The sequence below is a fragment of the Camponotus floridanus genome, unplaced genomic scaffold (genome assembly GCF_003227725.1).
Source record: "Camponotus floridanus strain SB8 unplaced genomic scaffold, Cflo_v7.5 scaffold11, whole genome shotgun sequence".
Taxonomy (NCBI): Eukaryota; Metazoa; Arthropoda; class Insecta; order Hymenoptera; family Formicidae; genus Camponotus; species Camponotus floridanus.
The window spans coordinates 2,795,886-2,819,219 of NW_020229226.1; the positions used below are offsets into that span (position 1 = coordinate 2,795,886).

Sequence of the window (23,334 nt, forward strand, 5' to 3'; positions counted from 1 at the left end):
AGAATCAGAAAGTTGCTTTCTTACAAGTTACGTTTTAGACATATTTTTACACTACTCGAAAATAGCGTTGCCTTCGTTCCAATGCGTTATGGAAAAATCACAAAAATTCTGATTAAATTGCAATAAATATTTTCATTTGAATTTGTGGAGAATCTCTTGTTTAGTATATAAATTTAATTTACTTTCACACAATTTATTTTTAAATAAAAACTTTAAATAATTTAAATTTCGTAATTAAAATTATAAAGATTCACAGAGATAGTTTATCAATAGACAAGAAGAAGGATTAAGAAAAGTTAAAAATGTTTAAAATATAAATGATTTATATAATCTTATCTAATAAACTATATAAAATCGCTAACAAATTGAATATATATATTTAATTTAATATATTTATAAATATATATGTAATTATTTACATAAATATCGCGATATCTATATAAATATTTCAAAATTAACTAAATAAAGATTTTATTCAAAATTAGTATATTTATAAAAATAATTAGTATAAATTCTAAAGAACATTCTTTCGCAATCCATATTTCAAGATAAAAGATTTTATCCGAATATTTTGGAAAGCGAATATGTATATATTAATATTGCTTTGATTAAGAGAGATTGATAGTTTTATAACACGCATGTATATTATCATGCATCGAGTAGTGAAAAATAACAAATCTGCATAATTTACGGCCGGAAGCATCTTTAACTCTGTAACTTTGTCCTTCGTTTCTCGGAGATATGCTGTGTATTTCGTTTAAATCTAGAAAACTTATGTACTACTAATATACTATATCTCTTTCTCTCTTTCTCTCTTCTCTTTCGACATTTAGATTTCACTGCGAACTGGTCGCAGGATAAAGAAGCATTTAACTACACATTGACTTTTCATTAAAATTATCATCTTTTTCATCCAATGAAAAAAAAAAGACTCATGTTAAATTAAATTATTTCTCTGTTCATTAATGATTATATCCATATATATATATATGTATATATCGATTGATTCATAGTGTTATGAAACGCGATGAAAAAACAAAATTTTTATCTAATCTTTTTTATTTCAATTTAAAATTTAAACAAAATTAATTAATCGGTATCGTTGCTACTAGTATTTAAAGAATAATATTAACGTGTCTCAACGAAAAAGTTAATTAAACAAAATAAATGATATACATTACTAAAAAAATAATGTAAATTCTCAAAAAATTACAACAATAAAATCAAGATTATCGTTTATCGATTATCGAAATCAAACATACCTTCGCATATTTTACATTTCATACTGATGATTTTGAATTTTGATCTGAGCTTCAAATTCATCGCATACATATCTTTTCTAAATATGTTGCGAAGAATATGTTAAGATAAATTGTGCGACAAAAACGATTGTCGCCAATGTTAAAACGCTCAATCGTTTAACCACTGCATATTGTATGATTAATGCCTATGTGTGGACAGATTTCTTACAAGTCATGACCCAATCGATCCATCTCGGCCAAGAGGAAATCGATGTCAGCTTCCGTTACGGCGGCACTGGAGATAATATTCCTGAAGAAGTTGGGCCGCCGATCGTCCGGCTGATAACCAACCATCAGTGTACCAGCTTGCATCATGCGGCCCTTCAAAATTGGACAAATCTAAAAGCACATAAATAGATTTCTTCAATTCCCATATTTTTTTGAAAAAAAGATCGGAAAATTGTCAATTTATTATTAAAAAATCTAGAGCTAGATCTTTAGATGTGTCAGATATTGCTTATATTTCTATAAAATATCTTTAATTCATCAAACGCACCTCGCCTAAAATTTTTATTCTCTCCGCGGTATGTGGCATGTTTCGCACGCGCGTGGGCAGGTACCAAAAACAGACGTTCACCAATTCAGGCTCGAGAATCAGATAATATTTGTCGGGCATTTGTTTAATTCTTTTAACCATATACTCCGTCAGTTCCATCAACCGATCCATGTGTTTCTCGAAACCTTCTGTGCCCTGATATATAAGATAATAAAATATTAAATTTATCCCAGTAAAAATTGATAAATCACCGTAGAATAATGCTGCTTATAATGTTCCTCGAGAGAGGAACAGAGTCGATGAATAACGAGGAAACATAAAGGCAGCTCTCTAACAATGTAATGGATTTTGTACCTTGGCGCGCCATTGCAACCAAAGCTTGAAAATGTCATTGTGACGTCCGCATTGAATGACCTTATCGCCAGTGTCGTACCTCACGTCGTATAACTTGTCTGTCATAAACAGGTATTCCGCGGACATTTGGTTACAGCTGATCAGTAGCCCCTGCAAAGTGAAAACAGCTCTCGCTTTCAAAATCGGTGAGAGACGGTTGCGTATAATATTTTTCCGATAACAGAACGCTTCCAGAATTGTCTCGCGGTTTCCGATTGACAGGCCGTTGGAAGGAGGAGGAAGAGGGTGAGTCTGTCTGGGTCGATACGACATTTCAACACATGCGCACGAGGGAGAAAATTCAGGATATTGAATTTACAAAATGGCGGATATGCCACACTGATGTTGCGCTCTATTATTAGAGACCATTGTTTTCAAGTTTTAAGATTATCTTTTTTAAAATTTATTTCTTCAGACTTTAATATTTATAAATTTCTGCATCATACAGGAAAAGAACACGTAACATCGATTTTGATAACGCTGATGAATATTCCATTTTAAACTGAAAAAAATTCTGTACGATTTAATTACCATTTATGTATTTTCACTATTATTATTATTTTTAATATTAATATTTGACAAATTGTAAGAGTTGGATATTTAATTACATATTATATGTAGCCAATAAATTAAAAATAGATTAGTATTTTTTCATAATTCTCAATTTGTAAATGTGTATTTAAAAAACAATACGATTGTCAATGTTAATGAAAACGTGGACAGCACTCTTCAACGTCAACAACAACGCGGCCTGACAAAAGCATGGCGCAGTCTCCCCCGGATATCTCGCGGCAGCCGGTGCACGGAATTTTAATATCCGAAGGGGAAGTACGGAGCAATAACTGAGTCGCGTGGGGGGATGAACCCTCCCTAGCGGCGTGCTGCAAGAGGGGGAACGGCAACATATGTTATCTCTTAGTTTAATTAAATTCCTGTAGTGCCGCGCACCCTGGCACGTAGATCTACCCCTTGGAATGCGGCTAGTTGTGTCGTTGGCCTTACGCGATGCAGGAATTTCAGTATGTTCAGAAACAGGCAGGGGAACTTCCAAAAGTGTAATGTCTTGGACATATCGCAACGTCGACTTTTATTCGTCGAGGAATATTCTTTTTTTGAGATTTTTATTTGTCAGCGTTTTTTAATCGTGCTGGAATAAATTAGTCTAAAGGAAAAACGGATAAAATGTCATAAACTCGGGTAAAACGTCAGTCGAAAAGCAAAAACAATTAGTTTAAGAAAGATAATGTGATAAAATATTTTCATTAATTTATCAATATTTTTATAATGTATAGATAGATTATATATATATATATATGTGTGTGTGTGTGTGTGTGTGTGTGTGTGTGTGTGTGTGTGTGTGTGTGTGTGTGTGTGTGTGTGTGTGTGTATAATGTATAGATAAATTTGTTTATGATAATGAAAATATATTTAATAATTAATCACACGCATATTTAATATAAATCATAACTTACGTCTTCCTTAAAATGAATGGTAGAACATTGAAGCAGGGCTCCCATAAGTTTATGAGGATTCCATGTCACCGAGTCAGCCCTGAAAAATCATATGTTGTTAGAATTACATAAAAAAATTTTAATTTGCTTCAAAACATAATTTCTAATTTTTAGGAAGTAATTAAAAAATAATTAGAAAGTAATTTGGAACTAATAAACAAATAAAATTAAAATATTTTGATTATTATCCTACACAGAAGCATTATTAAATCTTTTTTGTAAAAAATTCTCTTCTCTCTATATATTATTATTATTAATTCTTATCCTGCATATTTTTTATGGATTAAAATTATGTCTGCAGTAACATTGCATTTCATATACCTAAACCAAAATCACTTTATAGATGATATGGAAGAATTATTCTTCCTCTTATCTTCTGTCTTATCAGTAACCTGTCGAAACGAATCGCATCGAGCCGCATCGAGTTGACTGAAAAAGCCAACCGACCTCAGCTGGTCGTCAAATTCTTATCCACTCCCACGGGAACCAATAGGGGATAAAATATGAGTTATCTTTCTGCTGTGCCATAAGAAGAGGTCTATCAATTCAAGAGAAGAGCTATTAATACAGCCACAGGACCGGATTTAGCCCCCTGGTCCTCTGGGACTCACTCCGGTGATAAAAACCTTTAACCCTTCTTAATCCTTGAAGAAGTATTATGAAATGTGAGAATCTTCGTTCACATTCTTCAACATAAATTTGTGGTGTATTTTAGATATTTTAGCAGCATATATATTTTAGATATTTAGCATATTTTAGATATTTTAGCAGTATATATATATTTTAGATATTTAGCATATTTTAGATATTTTAGCAGCATATATATTTTAGATATTTAGTATAAAATAACATAAAAAAATTAAAAAGAAGAAAACTAAATCTGATAAGACACAATAATAAATAGCAAAATGATATTGAGCGAATATAATAATTGTTAAAAATATTTATTTTTTTGTAAAATTAAAATTTAACTAAAAATTGAAAAAGTTACATGTTTTTTTTTCTAATTTGTAAAACTTCAGCTTTAAGTATATATACGTGTGCTATATGATAAATGTTAGACTTTGCAAGTGACATGTTTATCGTGACATTGGTCCAGCGTATCGGTTGAATGCTCCGTGGATGATACGAGGGTACTCTTGAAGCACCCTTGAAGCACGATTCGTGTCGTTAACAGATGCTATCCATTATTTAATCGTGTGCATCTTCCTCTATGTTGCAGATTATCATTTTCATTTTACTCTAAATTTCGTGCAATATTTTTTTCATTAATAATATTCTATATTAATTTTAATTTGCATTTATTTTTTTGTGTTTTAATAGACAGCATATTATTTAAAATGTATTTATATAAAATTATCGATATTTTTCATATAAAATATATAAAATATTTGGTGGACAAAATATCAGAGTTAAGACATTTTTTATATTTAAACATATCGATATATTAAATTTTAAAGTTGTCTAATCTATGCAAGAAAAAGATTGCATTTGCAATGCATTGCATTTGTTCAAATTATTTCATAATTTATCATAATTTATAATTAAAAATAGAACAGAAAGAACTTTATCTGTAATTTTACATTATCTTAAATTTTCCACGATAAATTTATGAATAATAATTTAATAAAAAAGTAAGATAGGAAATGTTCTTCGTACAGAAGATTTCGCCAAGTTCGTATAGAGATTGCACTTGAAAAGCGTGTATAAAGTGCGAGTGATTAATGCGATTCGCAGCTGAAGCTGGCGCGCGTGGCACCCTTCTATATGCTTTTAAATTTATCCGAGGTGCCAACCCCAAAAGCCGCGCAATATATATTACAGGAAATGTTAATTACCCGCACCCTTAAGTGTGATATGCTACTGTGTGTAGACTACGTGCAAAAGTTCTATAATGCGAACTTTACGCCTCTGACTCAGTAATGATTAAAAAAATGTTGATAGAGTTTAATTCCTATCGGGACATGTTTTCGTATTGCAAAGATAGATTTTATATAGAAACCCAATCCCCCCCTCTCTCCTCCCCTCCCCCTCTTTCTTTCCAAGAATTTAAAAAAAATAGATTAAAAAATATCCTTGTAATAATAAGAATTAAATAACAATTAATTTCGTCCAGAAATTAATGATAAGATAAAAACTTATAATTAAGAACTTAAGGTTTCTCTGATTTGAAGAAAGTTGAGCAAGTGATCTGATATCTCTTTCTAAATGAGTTGAACCGTACATTTCGAATTTCTCGTTATACTTGCGATTTTTAACAATTTTCCTTTTATATCGAACATTTTCGAACGATTTTAACCGAGAAGGTAAAATCACGGCATCCATTCTTGGTTTTACGCAATCCAAAACGGGAATGCGACGAGAACGGGGAGTAAAGAGGACCGTTCAGAGGATGAGGGAGGCAGTTCTCTTTGTACGAGTTTAATCCGGCATTGTCAAGGCACCGGCTTTTATTTCAGCCTTGCGGAGGGAAGACGCAGTGGTGGCACGACGTCGCTGTAAAAGGAGAATTCTGTTCCACAAATGTGCTCCAGGGAACTGATCCAGCTGTTGCTCGTGCGTCGGATCTTTCTCGGCGTGCCATTCGTTTGCCATTTTAATCAAGACTTCCAGGAAGGAAGTATCCATCGCGGTACAGTCCGCGTAAAAAAAAATAAAAAAAATCGCGAATATGTATCATCTGTTATCGATATAATAGAAAAAATAATTCATTTTATGATAATTTTCAAATAAATTTTAAATATTCTTGTAAAATACACATTGGAAAAATTCCGCAAAATAAATAGAAGACGAGAAATGTTTTAATAATTAAATATAAAATTGTTACAATTTAAAAAACATCATAGCCATTTTCATATCATTATTTATTACGAATAAAAAATGTATTTTATCTATTATGAATAATAGATAACATACATTTTTTTACTTATCAACGTCTTCGAAATATAGTGACGATTGATAGATGGCTTGCTATCTCTTTTTGTACATAAATCATTCCCGAGAGACTTCTCGCACCGATTTTCAGGTCAGGGATTGTGTGTTGTCGAATCGAGGGAGCAGATGCGCCTGGATGCAAATCGTGGATTAATCTCGCCAACCCCATACGTGCCTCGTCCATATCCCTGACCCCTATCACAGCTCGGAGGGTTCCATTGCGTTCGCGTTCATAGATATACTAGGTGAATCAGAAATCGTGGATTTTCTCCCGCGTAAATGTAGATTTTTGATAGAAAATTTAAAATTAATGTTTCTTATTCAAATATTCAATTGAATATCATATTAAATATCATATCTTTTTAAATTTTAATATTACAACTAAATTTCAAAAGTTATAGTTCTATTTAAAATATTTTTATACATTTATAATATGTAAAAAATACATGCTATTCGCTTTTCGATAATTGTTTAAAATTTTTGTATTGCTAATGCAAGAAATCATTCTAAAGCAATCTGGTGCCAGCCCCTAGTAGCATCCTAATCGCGGTTTATGCGCAATACATTACGGACTGACTGCCTTCGACCATTCTCATGTAAAATCATTTTCAGCCCAGCGTTCGAATCGCAGTTACCTCGTAAAGGGACGTATTGATTTTATTCCACATATACAATATACATTGAGTAGAAGGCGTTTTTTAAACAAGTCCATCATAACTAAGCCTAACTAAGCTCCCCGACAAACTATAAAATATACGAATTAAATCTCTTTCTCCCCTCCATATATGATATTCTGACTGAATCACGAAAGTAAATAGAATTACACATTACGTAATTACGATAATAATATATAAAAATAAATTATAAAAACAATAAGCATATAAAATAATAACAATTTAATTTAATAGTAATGGAAAAGTCACTTTAATTAAAAAATTATTAATGGGATAATTCTTTTTGTAACAATTCACATAGAAAGTTGTCTCTCGCTCGATATGCAAAGAAAATAAATCAAAATCAATTTTAATATTTATATTAACACTCACCGTTCGATGCCAGATAATCTCGGATGCCTGTACTTTCTCGACAGAAGCAGTCCACCACCCCAAGCCGCCTGGAATAAAAATATAGAAAATTGAGAATACAATATTTGATGAAATGCAAGCAAGCAATTAATTTGAAAGACAAGATAATAAATAAGCAAAATGCAGAATTTCGTGTTAAGCACTTCTTAATCTTTGACTTAGACTTTCTCTACAGTTTGCTGGTGAGTGTCGCATTGGAACTTCTGCCGCTTCCCGCATTTATTATTTATGTTAAGGCTCTTACGCATTTGGCATTTACAGCTTAAACTGTGTTTGGATGGACTTGATTGCATAAGCGCATCTAATTTAAAAGGGATCTTAAGTGAGAATATCCCTTAAAACTATTTAAATATTCTCTCTCTTTTATTAATTATTATATTTATTATATCATTCCAATTTTTAATTAAATCGGTATTTATTATTTTAATTAAATATAAAAAATATATTACTTGATAATTATATTCTTATACATTAATGAGATTAATATGCAGGAAAAATTTGCTTATGAATTAAATTAAATATTATTTACTTAAAAACTTTTTAATTGCCTAAAAGTATAGTGCCTAATATTTCCAGATATTAATGTTATTTAAATTTATATTTGATATTTAGCACATAAATATACATGTTTCCACATTTTTCGAAAAGAGCATTACTTACGTCGACATGCAGCCAGAGCTTATATTTTTGACAGATATCAGCGATTTCTGGGATCGGGTCGAATGCACCAATAACCGTTGTTCCCGCAGTGGCATTCACGAAGAACGGTATGTGACCTTTGGCCTTACGCTCGAGAATTGATTCCTCCAACTTCGATGGAATAATGCGACCGCGTTCGTCGCTAGGCACCATCACGCAGTTATCCGTTCCGAGACCACAAACGGAAGCGCATGATTTCACAGAATAATGGCACTGCAGACATTAATAATCCATGCAAATCGTAAACAATCTAATCAGTTTTTTTGCTTTTTCATATACATTTAAATAATACAACTTTACAACTTACATTTAATAAAAATTGATTTAATTTCTCAACGAAAAATTTACAAGTTTGTAATTAATGAGTTTAAAAAATACGATATATAACAATTTATTTATATAATTCTATACTTTTTTAAATAATATTTTCAATTTTTAGACAATAAAATTCTTCTCCGAAAGTAGAATTTTATTAATTAAATATTAAAGAGTTCGCAAAAATAAAGCAGATTACAATTTTTATCAAACATTCTCACAAATTTAACATACCTGATCGGACGTAAACATAACCAACTGCCCTCCAATAGCAGAGAGTCCTTTCTCTTTATAGTATGGGAACATTTTATGTCTGGCCGCAAGAAAGGCGTAAAGATTGCTAATAGATCCTCCTGGAGCGAGAATGGAATCGCCGCAATTCCAGCCTATAAGCTCGCGCATTTTTTGCAAAACGAAATGTTCCATCAGAATAAACACAGGAGCAATCTCGTAGGTAAACATGTTCGTGTTCGCTGTTGCGGTTAGCCATTCACCGGCCATGGATATTAAATCAAGACCGCATGATAATTGATTGAAGAAGTGTGGATGTCCTAAAAACGAGAGAAAAAGATTTCCTTAAAGATACTGTAGTCTGATTTTATAAAATTTCTGACTTATCGAAAAATATATATGTATTCTTGTCGAAAATTATGCAAATGCAACGAAGAATTAATTACTGATTGGTCACTGACAATAATTAATAAATCATTCTGCCTCGAATGTGGCTACACTGATTGTTGACAAGTGGCTCTTAATAGCAAAGTAATTAATAACACTGACGTGGCACGTGTTCGAGTATTATTATGCCACACGCGACCTCGTCATAACGCGTAAGCCAAAGGCACGCTAGAGAAAAGGCGCCTAGAGAGAGAGCTTTAAGCTCTTCCAGAGTACGTTGTCATCCGCTCGGCTGAACATCGCGCGAGGATCAAGCCTAATGCTTCTGTTCGATGGGATCTCAGCCTTCTGATGCAACTAGGGGAGCGAGTATTTTATTTTCCCTCTCTTTCTGACATAAATGCGTAGCTATGTCAGTCTTCTAATCCGTTATTTGCGTTACGCATTAAACGTATTTACTTTAAATCGATATAAGTAGGTTTATAAAAAAATTTTTATATAAATTATAAAATACAAAGGAAACAAAGAATATGTGACTATCGAAATTTAAGAACATTACTTCCCATGTTTCCTTCTATGTTTCATCCGGAAACAATCAATGAAACAGACAGGCATAGAGGAACCCTTCGAAAGCACTAACACCTTCTGGGATATTGCAAATCTCTTGATCCTTGAAATATGATGGATTCACTTCATTGAATATCCGGTCTCGAAAAGACTTTGACCCTTGTGCGTTCGATATATTCTTACACATTTTGCACCATATACTAACGTATCAAGTCATTGTACAAAAATAAGAAATAAAAAGATATAAAAGATATAAAAGGCTTTAAAAGATTTTTAATCTATATGAGAACTAATCGAAATTATTTCATATATATTTATCAAATATATTATATATATTTAAATAAGAGCAAAAATTTGTATTATTTGATGTACGATTTTGTTGCCTATAAATGTATTTTAATTATCTATTTTAAACAATTGGTACGTGGCATCAGTGTTCACCATAAAGTATGGAGTTTCCCTTCATCGGCTACTTTGAACTTGGGATTTGCCGTGTGGCAAAGTCGAATCAACGTTAAAAGCCTAGAAGGATAAGCTCCGATTTTTGTTAAACAACTCATGAACATGGACCATGTGTCTCCATTAAAAGAATTCCATTAATAGAGAACAAAATACTTAAATAAAGTAATAGCAAATATTCTTTAACCTGGATTTTTATCATCACTAAAAATATTGCACATCATTGTGTCTATTAATATGTCCATTTAAATAAAAATAATCTTTATAATACAAATATGATTTTGCTAATATATATTTTTTTCCATTTTTCAAAATTTGCATTGACTGGAAAAGTATTTCAAATATTAGTTCCTCACATCCATCTTGAACAAAATCTCGATTAATTTTCATAAATAATCATTTTGAATCATCAATTGACGCGAGTATCAATGAATCCGACGCGAAAACGATCTCAGACGCGATACCAGACAGTGATATTTGAGTCGTTTGTCGTACTGTTATTCGCAATTATCTCGGTCCGTGGATCATGGCACGCGTCCGGTTGAGGGGTGTGCGAAAAGACGATCTTTTCTCTTTTTCCCGTCTAGCAGGAGCGACAGAATCGCATTGCGACTAAGGGTGGAGCAGGATTCGATGGTCCGAAGCGCCCGCATTTTGCGCGTCACACGCGTCGCTGCTCGACTAGATTGTTTGCAGAGGCTCTCAAACGCATACAGCGTCCAAGAAAAACAAACAAAGTGCAGCCAACTGATGCAAAATAAGCCGCTTTTCATTATATAGATTTGTGTCGCGAGTTCGGAAATGCACGGGGATATTTGGCATTCTTTCGTAAGGATGTTATTGTTTGTATTATTTTTATCTCGTGCTATCAATTGATGTATACTTATTTTCTTATTCTTATAATTGTCCATGTTGTAAATAAATTTTTAAATGAATAAGATGAATAGTGATTTAAAAATTTTTTTAAATAAATAAAAATGAGAAAAATAGCACAAGAGTTAAGTCTTGTTTTAAACAGGATCAATCAACATTATAGATTTGATTAGATATTAATTTTGAAGAGACATTAACTCTTCGAAATTTTTAAATATCTTCTTGACAACAACATCCAAAGATAATAAAGATAATTAAGTACGTTGATATATAATACTGCAATTAAAATGCGTTGATATTATAAATTATATTTTTTAGATTACATAATTCTTTATAGTTTCATAGTTTCATTTGATTTCTTATTTTTGCAATCGTATTTATACTTATTTAGCTACATGAACGAGATCTCGATTTTCAGCTGCAACAATAAATGATTTGTCTCAACCGCCAAACGTTCTTCATAGCATCCAGAGAATCATTTTCCGACTAATTTGCTCCTGCCCTCGCGTAGTCGAGAGAAAGAGAGAATGCAAGGAGAACCTGCTCCAAGCAGGCTGCGGTGATATATTATAGGACTCGGGATTTGTATGGAGCGAAGTGTGTAACTCGGGTTTAACATTAATACCACGCGATCAATCATACCACTCATAAGGAAGAAAACATTGTGCCTGGCATTGCTGTTATGTTATTCCTATAAAGAATTTTACAAAATTGTGTGTCATAATATGCTACTTTTATGTTATTTTATTTAAGATATAATATATGATAGTCATTTTCTACATATGTTATTATATTAAAACATGCAAATATTATCTTTGAAAACTAGATACATTTCAGTTTTATTTAAAATATATTTGAAATAGTTACAAAAACATTATGTGATTTTAATAAATTTTATAAAATTATTTCTTCCTTTCTTTACCGGATAGCTACCGGAAATCGAGTGCGATATACTGTTTTATGCCGACAAGCAATCAAATCCGTTGAATGTTTTAAACGCCCGGTATGCTTGATCTTTTTCAACAGGACTATCATCGCACGAATACCTACGTGATACGGCATTTTTCGCATTCCGTGACGAACCGATTCGCGCATTCCGCGACGAACTATCGATATCAATTTAAATTCCTCCGACGCTGTACCCCGATGCTTTTCCCGCGTTAGAGCTTCGCAAAATACCATTTGCCCCTATATCGCGTAGTATGTATCCTATACCACCCTTTACAGTTTTACTCCCTATTTACTGTTTCCCCTCGACCCTGCCGAGGAAAAATCGTGAAGAAATGGCTCTTAATTACACCAATCCTATTGAATTCACCACTCACGCAGCAGTGTCACATAGATATACTTTAGCATAGTAGCAATAAAATGCTTTTTATCGTAATTATAGTTTAAATTTGTTTAAATAAAACAATTATTTTTTAGATTATAATAATTTAGAAAAATTTATCAAATAAATATACTGTATAAATGTGTATTGCTTATATAATAAATTTATAATCGTTTAACACACAGAAATAATTATAAAAGTAATTTCAATTTTAGATTTCCTGTTATATTTTTTTCATTTCAAAATGTTACTTAAATCCATTATTATCGCGTAGCCAAAAATATTTTTATTTTTGATATGTATTATTGATATTTTTGATATTTATTAGTATTATAATATTATATCACGACTTTTGTCGACATCTATCGATGGATTTTTCTTCGTGATCAGTTTCGCTTCCGTTATTGATATCTTTCAACATACCTCTGATATGTGTCCGCCCTTTCAAAAGCGGCTTCTATATCGATACACATCGATTGATATTCTTCAGAGACAGGATATTTTTCCTGTGGCCGAGGGTAGATCATCCTCCCAAACCCGATACGCGAAGGGTTCTATCTCGAATTTTGTGGCATATAATCTAATAACGAGTTTTTGTCGGTACGTATCGTGCACGCGCCCTTTGGTGACGAGGGGATGATCACGCGGCCCTCGGTTCCTTTTACGTGGACTGTAGACAGACCGGATTCCTCCTGGCCTAAGTTTAGTTAGGTTTGCTCCATTGTGCATTACCATCTATTCAAGCTGGTAATCGAATCCTACCGAGATAGCGAACTTTCGCACGCCGGAAGGGAGATTTGCGGTTGACTTTTGGTATTTCGCCAAGCCGCTATATCACAATCTAGCTGCTTCGACAGATTGACGTTATTACTGCAATATTTCTGCGAATTGAAACTCACCTCGATACCATAAATACATTTATTTTGCACGTATATTTTTTCACATTTTATTAGAATGAAATGATTAAAGAGAATCTGAAGGTTTTATTGAATATATGAATATTGAATATACTGTATACTTTATAGACTTTATGACAAGAAATTTGTGAAATTAATTAGAAAATTTAAGTGAGAAAGAATTAAGTTATAAAAGAAATTAAAAATATATAAATAATAAATATTAAATTATATTTTATATTAAAAAGAGTGATTTATTTCTTTGTATCAATTAATTAAAATTTTATTAAATGGCGTACATCTCTCACGTTGACATTTAAAAATTAAAATCTTACTTCATGTATTAAATCATCTTTTAAAATCAATTGTATGATGAAAATAACGCGAACGTAACTTTATCTAAAAAAATGTCTTATAGTATTTCATCTTTAATGATACAAAACATGACATAGCACGTGGCGCAAAACGTGACGCGAAGATATCTTTCAGTTTTGTAGTTACTGCGTATACCCCGATTTATTATAAATACCACGTCAGTGTGTTTATTTCGAGGGTCGGACTTTATTGCCAATGTCTGTCGTCACCTTATCTTTGCTCCTCTGCGAGCACGTATGCTAAATTGAATATGAAATTATGTGGCTTATCGCCCTCGGGGATAGGGACGCGCGATAGCGCAGTGTTAAAATGCTCCTCCTGACAGGGGACTGCATTTTTGTAATATTTTTGTTCCACTACCTCAATAGCATTGTACATCTCGCGTTTTACGTTGATGCGAGTTTTAAAATAATTCTTATTTATAAACTTTTTTGCATTAAAAAAGTGTTTAAAAAAGAATTGATGAAAAATATTTGAAAATATTTAAAATTCTATTATTTTATATAAAACATTTAAAATTATTTATGATTGAATAGAATATACATCTCTTTTTGCATAAAATATAAATATAAAATTGTTTGAAAAATTACAGAAATAAGATTTCGATAGAAAGACTATATTGGAATGAAATACAATAAAAACTAGATCGATGACAGAATATAAATATTTATGTCGGTATATGTTTCTGTGTAACGGCTGTTATTGAAGTATGTTTCAATTTCGAACCATTTCAAGATATTTCAAATGAATGAGAAGCTTTTCTATTATATGTTTGATATTTAAAATGCTCTGTTAAAATTTAAATTCATGACTTAAAGTAATACAAAATTATCTTATAATGCTTTTATTATTTTCGAATTGTAAATAAAGTCTTAAAATGTTAAGAAAAAGAGAAGAAGAAGAGAGAGAGACAAGAGGCAGAAGAGAAAGATACCCTTTCAAATTTACCGTTTTCTATCCTGAGAATTTTGTTACAATTAAAGATAAACAAAATTAAAGGCTCCTGAAATTAACAAATTAAAATAAAATATAATAACAAGCCACAAAGAACCAACGCAGTTGTAAGGCGTGTTTTTGAAGAAAAAAATCCATGAAAACGATCACATTAAACAATTTTTCTTCTTTATTGACATCAAACGTTTCGGACTCAATTCGAGCCTTCTTCAGTGATTTTGACAAGACAAAAAAGAACCAAATAAGATAACATTAAAAACGCGTCATTAATAGATAAGAGAGAAAAAAAAATGTAGTTATCATACGTGCATAGTCTTAGAGAGCGAACGTTTGTTACAATTGTTTTTATTACAATCCAATTTTCGATTAATTTTAACAAACTTTTCTTTTTTGAAATATTATCATATACATCTGATGTCTTCATTTTACTATTAAAAATAAACTAAAAAGTATAAAAATAATTTATATATACATGTATTAAATTAACATCTACGATCTAATTCTTATTCGTTTCTTTCTATTATCGAAATAATTGAAAATTATTATTAATTTATATTTATAAGCAGTCTCTCTATTTATAATATTATTTTTGTTTTAAATACGTATACGTTACGCTTAATACTTGTAAAATATATATTAACAATTGTGACTTATTAGTTGTAGAAATGATTGATATGTAATCGAAAAATATTAGATTGAAATTGCGCATTATTCATTTTAGTATATATAGAAAACAATTCAAGCTTTGTACTTACCTGTTTTCACTTGATATTTTAAGGTCATGGAACAATCTAGTAAGAGCTGTTGAAGAGTCAATCCAGTATCAGGTATTTCAAGATCGAGTAGACGCATCATGTCAGCAGGATGATGAAAATCGAGAACCTTCGCATTTCTATCATTCGTTGATTTGACGAAGTCTAGCAGGATATCCACTACCTTCATCAAGAACTCTTTAGTGGCCGGATAACCTTCTACGTTGTTTGGCAGAATGTCTGCGAACAAAATGAGAATATACGAACACGAATCATATATACGAATCGTCTATTTGTTAGATGTTGCGTTATGCAATAATCATCAGTAATAAAACATCTAAAAACATCTAAAAACATCAATATTTATACATTTATGTATACATTTTGATTAGACTGTTTAGATTAACAATAACATTAATAAGTTTCCAATGTTTCCGAAATAAATTGCGTATTGATATTGCCTTTATGCTATCAAAATGTCAAGATGTTTTTATATATTTCTTTTTCTTTTTAAGAAACGAATGATGATAATTTATGCACAATACGATACAATAGCTACAATAACTCTCTAATTGTTGGGTCAAGTGAAATCTCTTCTACAGCGATATCGAAAATTAAAATTATATTGACAAGATTTCCTTTCGGCTGTCATTTCGTCGACCTACCATCATGACTTTGACGTCATCCTCGAAGTAACGCGCAATTAGAATGATTTCACCTCATCAAACAATTGAAAGTATAGACCTATATTGACACACTCTCACTTGTTTGGTGGGATGACACCATCTTATTCTTCTTTCTTCTGCTCATAGCAAATTCTTCATGGTATCATGACGCTGTCTAACATTAGTATAATTCATTGCAAAAATCATGCATTATATAATTACATATATATATATATATATATATATATATATATATATATATATATAATATTCTACAAACATAAATTCAAAAACGAAACAACACACACACACACACACACACACACACACACACATACAGGGAAAGATGAAAGATAACTTTACACATAAATATATATATATATATATATAATATTTTATCGAATCTCTCTTATAGATACGAAATAGATATGAAAGATAACTTTACACATAAATATATATATATATATAATATTTTATCGAATCTCTCTTATAGATACGATACAATGAAGACAGAACGAAGTCGTTACAGCAGAACATTTCAATGTACTCGTGGTAAATCCTTGGCAAATTGAACTGTCCTTCTATCGCGGAACGACCATAAAATACCCCATGGAGTAGACTACCCCTCGTCTCTCATTGCATTAAGGTGATCCCATGGATAAACAGCCAAGCTACTATAAGACTTCGCTTTCAAATTATTATTTAGCATTTTTAAGAAGGGGTACTAAAAACGATACTTCTTAAGAAGACATAGAATTGTATCCTTATTTTTTTGTTTTTCTATATATATATATATATATATATATATATTCCTCAGAAAAATACATCAAATATTATTATTTTAAATTACAAGTAACTTTCCCCAACGAAAAAAATATTGATTAAAAATTTGTAAGTTTTACAAACACGCTACTCTGTTATATTCTTTAATTTAATAAATCTAATTTCCTGTCAAATAATAATTCTGTTAAACACTACAGATATTTGAACGAAAGTATTTCGTGATAATTTAAAAAAAATAGATCTGTCCAACAATAGTTTTTTTCCAACAATTCTTTTTCAATGATCGTAAAGATCGTGCTAAATAAAATCCGAATAAAGAAGGAAGGGCGAAAACTTATAGTGAATCGCCTTGAGCCTACGGTTAGACAAGGGAAATCCCCGGTTCCTAACAGTCAGATCCAGCTAATCCAGCTCCATCAATCTAATGTCTAAAGACCTTCGCTTTCTGCTCAAGATTTATAACACTTTTGGAGATACGAACAATTTCGAAGCTATCGCAAGATTTAATTATTTAAAATAAATATTAATTTTTATTGTTTCATCTATGAATTATTACTGTCTAGAACGATGTGCTATGTATCGTAGTACAATATATATAAATATATATATATATATATATATATATATATATTTCTAACTAGATAAATAATTAAATACCTTACTAAAATTTTATTAATTCAAATGTATTTTAATCTTTATGAAATATAAATTATTTGGCAGATTTTGCCGAGTGTATATTGCTCAGTTCAGACTCGATATATCCTGCGTATAGTCATTCGGCACCAGATGTGCCTAGGCCCTCGTATTTCGACTTTAATCAACGCGTCTTCTGGGGATTGTTATACGCAGCAATTAGTCACACCGATTTATAAGCCGGATTACAATCTTAATTTATAGTAATACTGCAGATTTCGCATTGCAATGCATTCTCTAATGAAATTTTTATAAATGTATATGTATATGTTGTTGCTTGTATATGTTATTTGTATATATTATTATCTTTTTCAAATCACTCGAAGTAAAGATCTATTAAAGTATTCTACGAGCAGCACGCGCATGTCGTTATCGCCCGCTAACACTTCCCAAACGGTGAAGATGACAAACCCTTCCGCATCCCTGCGGCGTGTAATCTGTCCTCAGCCACTCGGCGTCTACCAACCTCTTTGGAATAATTCTAAATCCTCTATTATTATGCACCCTTCCGACCCACAAGCCTCGCGAAATCAGGACAATATTGTGACGCTTGGATTTTGCCCTCGAAAAGCTAAGTCAACGCTTGCGTAATGTAAAATGTACCCATGATATAATTTGTTTTTTTTTTTAACTTAATATATCACAGCCGAGTGATTCTAATGAGGAAGATTATTATATAGATTATTGAATAATCAAAATTATGAATAATCAAAGCAGCATCCATGCAGAACACAGTCGTTAATTATGTTAAAAAAGCAAAATATTTTTTTATATTAAATTCTTCTCTTACGCATGCAGTACTCAAATAAAAACTGATTAATTTTAAATCTTTATAATCACTTACCCGAATACTTCAAGTTGCAATGCTCCTTCGAGAGCGAATAGGTGTTTTCGGAACTCATTAGTCTGGTAGGTGAATGCGTTCGTGCGAAATTCTGAAATCCAAAATAATGAAAATTTTTTTTCTTAAATTGTCTGCATTTGTATAATATTTGCATTAGCGAATTGATCTTTATAACGGCAAATATTAAATTCTGTTTTATCGAAGACCTTTAATCAATCAACAGAAAGTTAATTTTCTTATAAAAATATATAATCGTATTAAATAACATTATAAGTCAATAAATTGTTGTTTGTTGGAAATCAAGAAACTAATACAATTAATCTAAAAATTACTAAATGGAATTACATTAAAGTCAAAGATTTTGTCGACAATGTTTTCACCAACATTATCTTCGTAGATACTAAATTTGATCAACTGCATATATTAACTGATATAATTATTCACTGACATATACATTCACCGATTTCTGCATATTATTCTATTCCAAATTTAAAAGAGAATATATATTTATAATTTGAAAGTAAAATATTCGCAAAATGAAAAGAATTATTCCCTTAACACAATGATAAATTCATTGCTTACCTGGCAATGTATACAATGAGGACACAATTAGCATATGTTACTAAAGTAACATTTATACTAATCAAATGAAAATATTTAATGAAGACATTGTCGATGCCGATCTCACTAAACGAATAGATGTGATGAATGATGTGCAATGTGGATGCCTTACATATAAGTATTCCTTGATCGCTGTGATTTTAGTGCCGATCATTTGCACATTGTCCATGTCTCTGCTTGTGTCCCTCGCCTCAACAGTCCCTACAACAATCAACAACAGATTTCCGCTTCAGTCACGACGTACTGCGGCGTCGAGTCTTTGGCGAATTTTAGCGAGATTGCGAAATTGTTAAGCGAGATTGCCATCGCCTTGGCAGCGCGATAGGCTGAGCGACCGAAGAAACATGGACAGAGAGCAGTTTTTCGTCGTCTTTCTTAAATTAATTTCTAAAACACAAAGCATTCTCACATACATTTCACATCTCACTAACATTGAAAAATTGCAAATTTTTATTAATGTGAAACTTTTTTCTTAATAAAATATGTAAGATTTAGTCATAATATAGAGCAATAATAGTAGTATTAGCGACTTACACATACACAACACATGAAAAATAAATAGAAAATAAATTGTTAATATACAGATAAAAGAAACACGTAGAAAATAAATTGCTAATAAACAGAAAGTATCTAAAAAACAAAGCATTACAAGATCTAAATCGTAATTGATAAAAACATAAAAAGCAAAAAGAAAAAAGCATTTGGATTATAAAAAATGAAAAAAAATATTCATATAAAAAAATCTAATTAATAGAATTAAAGTTACAGATAATATTAACAGAGAATATAAAAAAATAAAGAAATAATAAAATATAAAATAATATATATTAGAAATATTAATAAAATAAAATAAGATCTAACACGCAACATACCGTCGAATGAACGACCCTATGCGTAGAAGATAATAATTAAAGAGGCTGTTCTTCAACGTGCTAAAAGAAGTTTAGATTCATGGCTGAAGGCGCCAGAAAAACACACGATCATATTTAATTATTTGACAATTATTGCGAGTGAAAATTAATAAGCTCACAAATAAGTATAAATATTGCGAACATTAAACGAATAAAAAAAAGAAATTCACACACATACACATACATAGAGCCAGTAAAAGTTAAAAAGAGTTTTAAACTTGCTATTATCTCGCGTTTATAAGATTATATAATTGTAAAATAAGCAAATTTTTATAGATTATCGAATTATCAATCGCACTTTGTGTTCTAAGTAACCAAACAATATTCTTCATAATTTTCTTGAGCAATCGCATCGCTTTGCTGTTTGAGTCAGTAGGGCGATCCTGGGATATAAGAAGCTGAAGAAAACTTGAAAGACGTCCATCAATTGTACAATAATAAAACATGCAGAAGGAAGAGAGATAGAATGATTATGAGAAACGTGCATGATTAATGAATGCATTCGAAGAAAATATGTTACATTGTGTTGAATGTTGTCGTCATCCGCTTTATCAAATCAATGCGTCGAAACTCACGTGTGTAATCTATTTTGGGAGAAATAATTTATTAAAAGAAAAGAAACAGAGATATACGCATAAAAAATATTGATTAAATAATTTTTAAAAGATTAGTTCAATATATTAACAATAGCATTTTGCATTTCAATTTTCTCTTATATATATGTTTCTCTTAAATATTTACAAATTAAATGATTTTTAACTTAAATTGTATTCAAGAAAAATTCTTTTTAATCATTTTAATAGCAGATTCATCTTCACTTTTCGGAATTTAAAGAAATTGTTCTAAATTTATAAAAATAAACGATTTTCTTCAGTCGTTATTTTTTAAATAAATGATATGTCCTTATATTAAAAAAAAGATATCATATCAAATAAGATAAAAAACGAATAAAAATTATAAAATATACTATTATTAAATAATTATAGTAAAAATTATATACAAATAAAGTTATTTATAGCTAAAAGTTATTTAAAAATTAATTTTAGAGTTATTTACAGCTAAAACTATAAATTATTTTAGAAAAAGTGAATAGATTGAGTATCACATGCTAGAAGAAAGATAAAAATTATAAAGTCATTAAATATTGAGTTTTAACTATGATTATTTTGCTTCTATATGAATCACATATCCTAAAGTAATATTTTATTAGTAACAAAATTTAAATTGTTTTATACATGTTAAAATTTTATTATCAACTAATTAAATTATATATATTTTATTATATATTTTTGTGATTCCAATCTCTTTAAGAATATTCATTCTATAAATCCTTTCCAGAAATTTACATATTTTAATTCCAATTTTTTTACCGTGACGATTTTTTTTAAAATACATAGAATTATCAAGTTTTAAGGCATTCTCTAAATATATAATACACATATCAAAAATCAATTTTGAATCGAAGAGAAATAATCTATACTGATACAACCTTCATCTCGTACTTACCTAATCCCGCTGCTTCTTCCGGGTTTTCTTCGTGGCCGGGTGGCTTGATTTGCGGTCTTAACGAGGCTAGGTTTCGCTTCGGAGCGAGCGTAGGCTTTAAGGATGGAATGCCGATGAAGTGGCGCAGCAACGACGGGCTTCGGGGTGGTTTCCAAGGGACTGCTTCGTGTCGAAAACGCCTGGACGATTCTCGAGCTTCGGCCTGACTCGGCCTGCCTCGAGTCTGCCTGACCCAGTTTCATTTCAGCACAACCTACGCAATCACCCTCTCCAATGGGGGTGCTTTTACGTAGGCGTGGCTGTATCCGGTCGCAACTGGTGGGAGTTATATAGGAGGATGAAATAGAAGGGTGAAATACAGTGGTGGATAACAGGGCGTGTCGCTGTACCACCAATCCTGAAACGAACGTCACTTTTGACGTCAGAGAGAAAAAGAGGATGAAAGAAACAGTCAGAGAAACAGTCAGAGAAAGAGAGAAAAAGAGAGAGAGAGCAGATATGCCAAATTCTCTTGTTTGTTTTTATGTTTTTAGATTTCTTTTTGTTTATCCTAGTCGCGTATGATTTTCTTGGCAGAACGTATCCACTACCGACTTTTGTATCTTTATTCAATTCGCTATCTCAAAAGATTGTTGAGATAGAAAGAATCTCTAGAGTTTCGATTGGAAAACGAAAATCCTGATATCATTGATGCGCGGAGATATAGAAAGAGATTGAAGTTTAAGAAAGTTCTAAATAATGGGATGACACTCTCTCTTTCTCTCTCTGTTTGTAAATTTCAAGATATATATTGGCAAAAAATATATGATGGTTCTTTAACATTTTTCGCGCTTAAAATGCTTGAAATAATAAATATATAGAATATATAAATCTGTACTAATGACTAAATCTTGTTAAATATTCGATTGTTATATGAAACGACACACAATTATAATATTGTTTCTCCTTATATATATATATATATATACAAATTTATAATATTGAGACATAAACAGCAAATCACATCAGCTAGTTTAACAGCTTCAATCAAGTTCAGCTAATTATGTACATTATAAAAGAGATAAGAAAAATACTAATCGTATATAATTACAATTTATCTTTTTTATATCAATTAAAAGTAAATGCAAATGAAATACATCATCGATAAATATAAATAACAATCTTTTCGAAATCTTATTATAATATAAATCTAAAATATTAATTTGCGATTTACATCGATTACAAAAAATGTTGTAAAGGTGTTAAATTCCAAAAAAGTTTATATCGTCAAAATATATGTAAAACAAAAACAAAACCCTCATTAGGCTGTGCAACGGGGTATTATAAAAGAATCTAATTGCTCTGACGGTCTCCGATTCTCTTTAGAGAAAAATGTCGCAACGCCTGCGTCGTCTTTCGCCGACTGTGGTGGTCGAGGGCGAAGAACGCGAACAGGTAGGTAAACAGAGACGAGAATACTGAAAGAGGAAAAGACGATTATGGCTACAACGACGGAGGGGTTGAAAGGACAAAATGGACGGCAGCCAATAGGGTGCAGGAACAAAATGGCCGTCGGTAAATTTAATCAATACCGTCCTCCGTCCTTCGTTGTAGGTGGAGGACAGGACGAGACCTAGAAAGGGTCAGGAACGTAACTAGTGTATACCGCACGTATCTCTCTCATTGAAGTCGATATAATCTTCGTCTCATGTAGGCGCGTAAATCTTCTACGCGGGCGCATTTCTCCGTATAACATGAAGAATTTACTATTTCC

General features: G+C 31.2%; 1 protein-coding gene across 4 annotated transcripts; it reads right to left on the reverse strand.

The window, feature by feature from the left end:
* Nucleotides 1-1,209: 1,209 nt before the first annotated feature.
* Nucleotides 1,210-21,922, reverse strand: LOC105255578 (glutamate decarboxylase). 4 transcript variants are annotated; one of them, XM_011264922.3, is made up of 12 exons: nucleotides 21,582-21,922; nucleotides 20,596-20,659; nucleotides 19,277-19,365; nucleotides 18,544-18,634; nucleotides 15,562-15,798; nucleotides 8,969-9,285; nucleotides 8,381-8,632; nucleotides 7,682-7,749; nucleotides 3,663-3,741; nucleotides 2,152-2,301; nucleotides 1,798-1,992; nucleotides 1,210-1,640 (listed from the first exon to the last, which is right to left on the reverse strand). In XM_011264922.3, exons 3-12 carry the CDS (start codon nucleotides 19,331-19,333, stop codon nucleotides 1,467-1,469), a joined length of 1,620 nt encoding a protein of 539 aa, XP_011263224.1. In that variant the 5' UTR covers nucleotides 19,334-19,365; nucleotides 20,596-20,659; nucleotides 21,582-21,922; the 3' UTR covers nucleotides 1,210-1,466. The 4 variants fall into 4 exon arrangements, with proteins under 4 accessions (XP_011263224.1, XP_011263223.1, XP_019884452.1 ...); XM_011264921.3 differs by lacking the exon at nucleotides 20,596-20,659; XM_020028893.2 differs by lacking the exon at nucleotides 19,277-19,365 and having other exon boundaries at nucleotides 21,582-21,921.
* Between the last annotated feature and the right edge of the window lie 1,412 nt (nucleotides 21,923-23,334).

Coding starts and splice junctions, on each gene's coding strand:
- LOC105255578 (XM_011264921.3), bottom strand. CDS start 19,333: ATGGACAATGTGCAAATGATCGGCACTAAAATCACAGCGATCAAGGAA. Junction 7,750..8,380: donor AGCTCTGGCTGCATGTCGAC/GTAAGTAATGCT, acceptor TTTTTATTCCAG/GCGGCTTGGGGTGGTGGACT. Junction 3,742..7,681: donor AGATTATCTGGCATCGAACG/GTGAGTGTTAAT, acceptor ATGATTTTTCAG/GGCTGACTCGGTGACATGGA.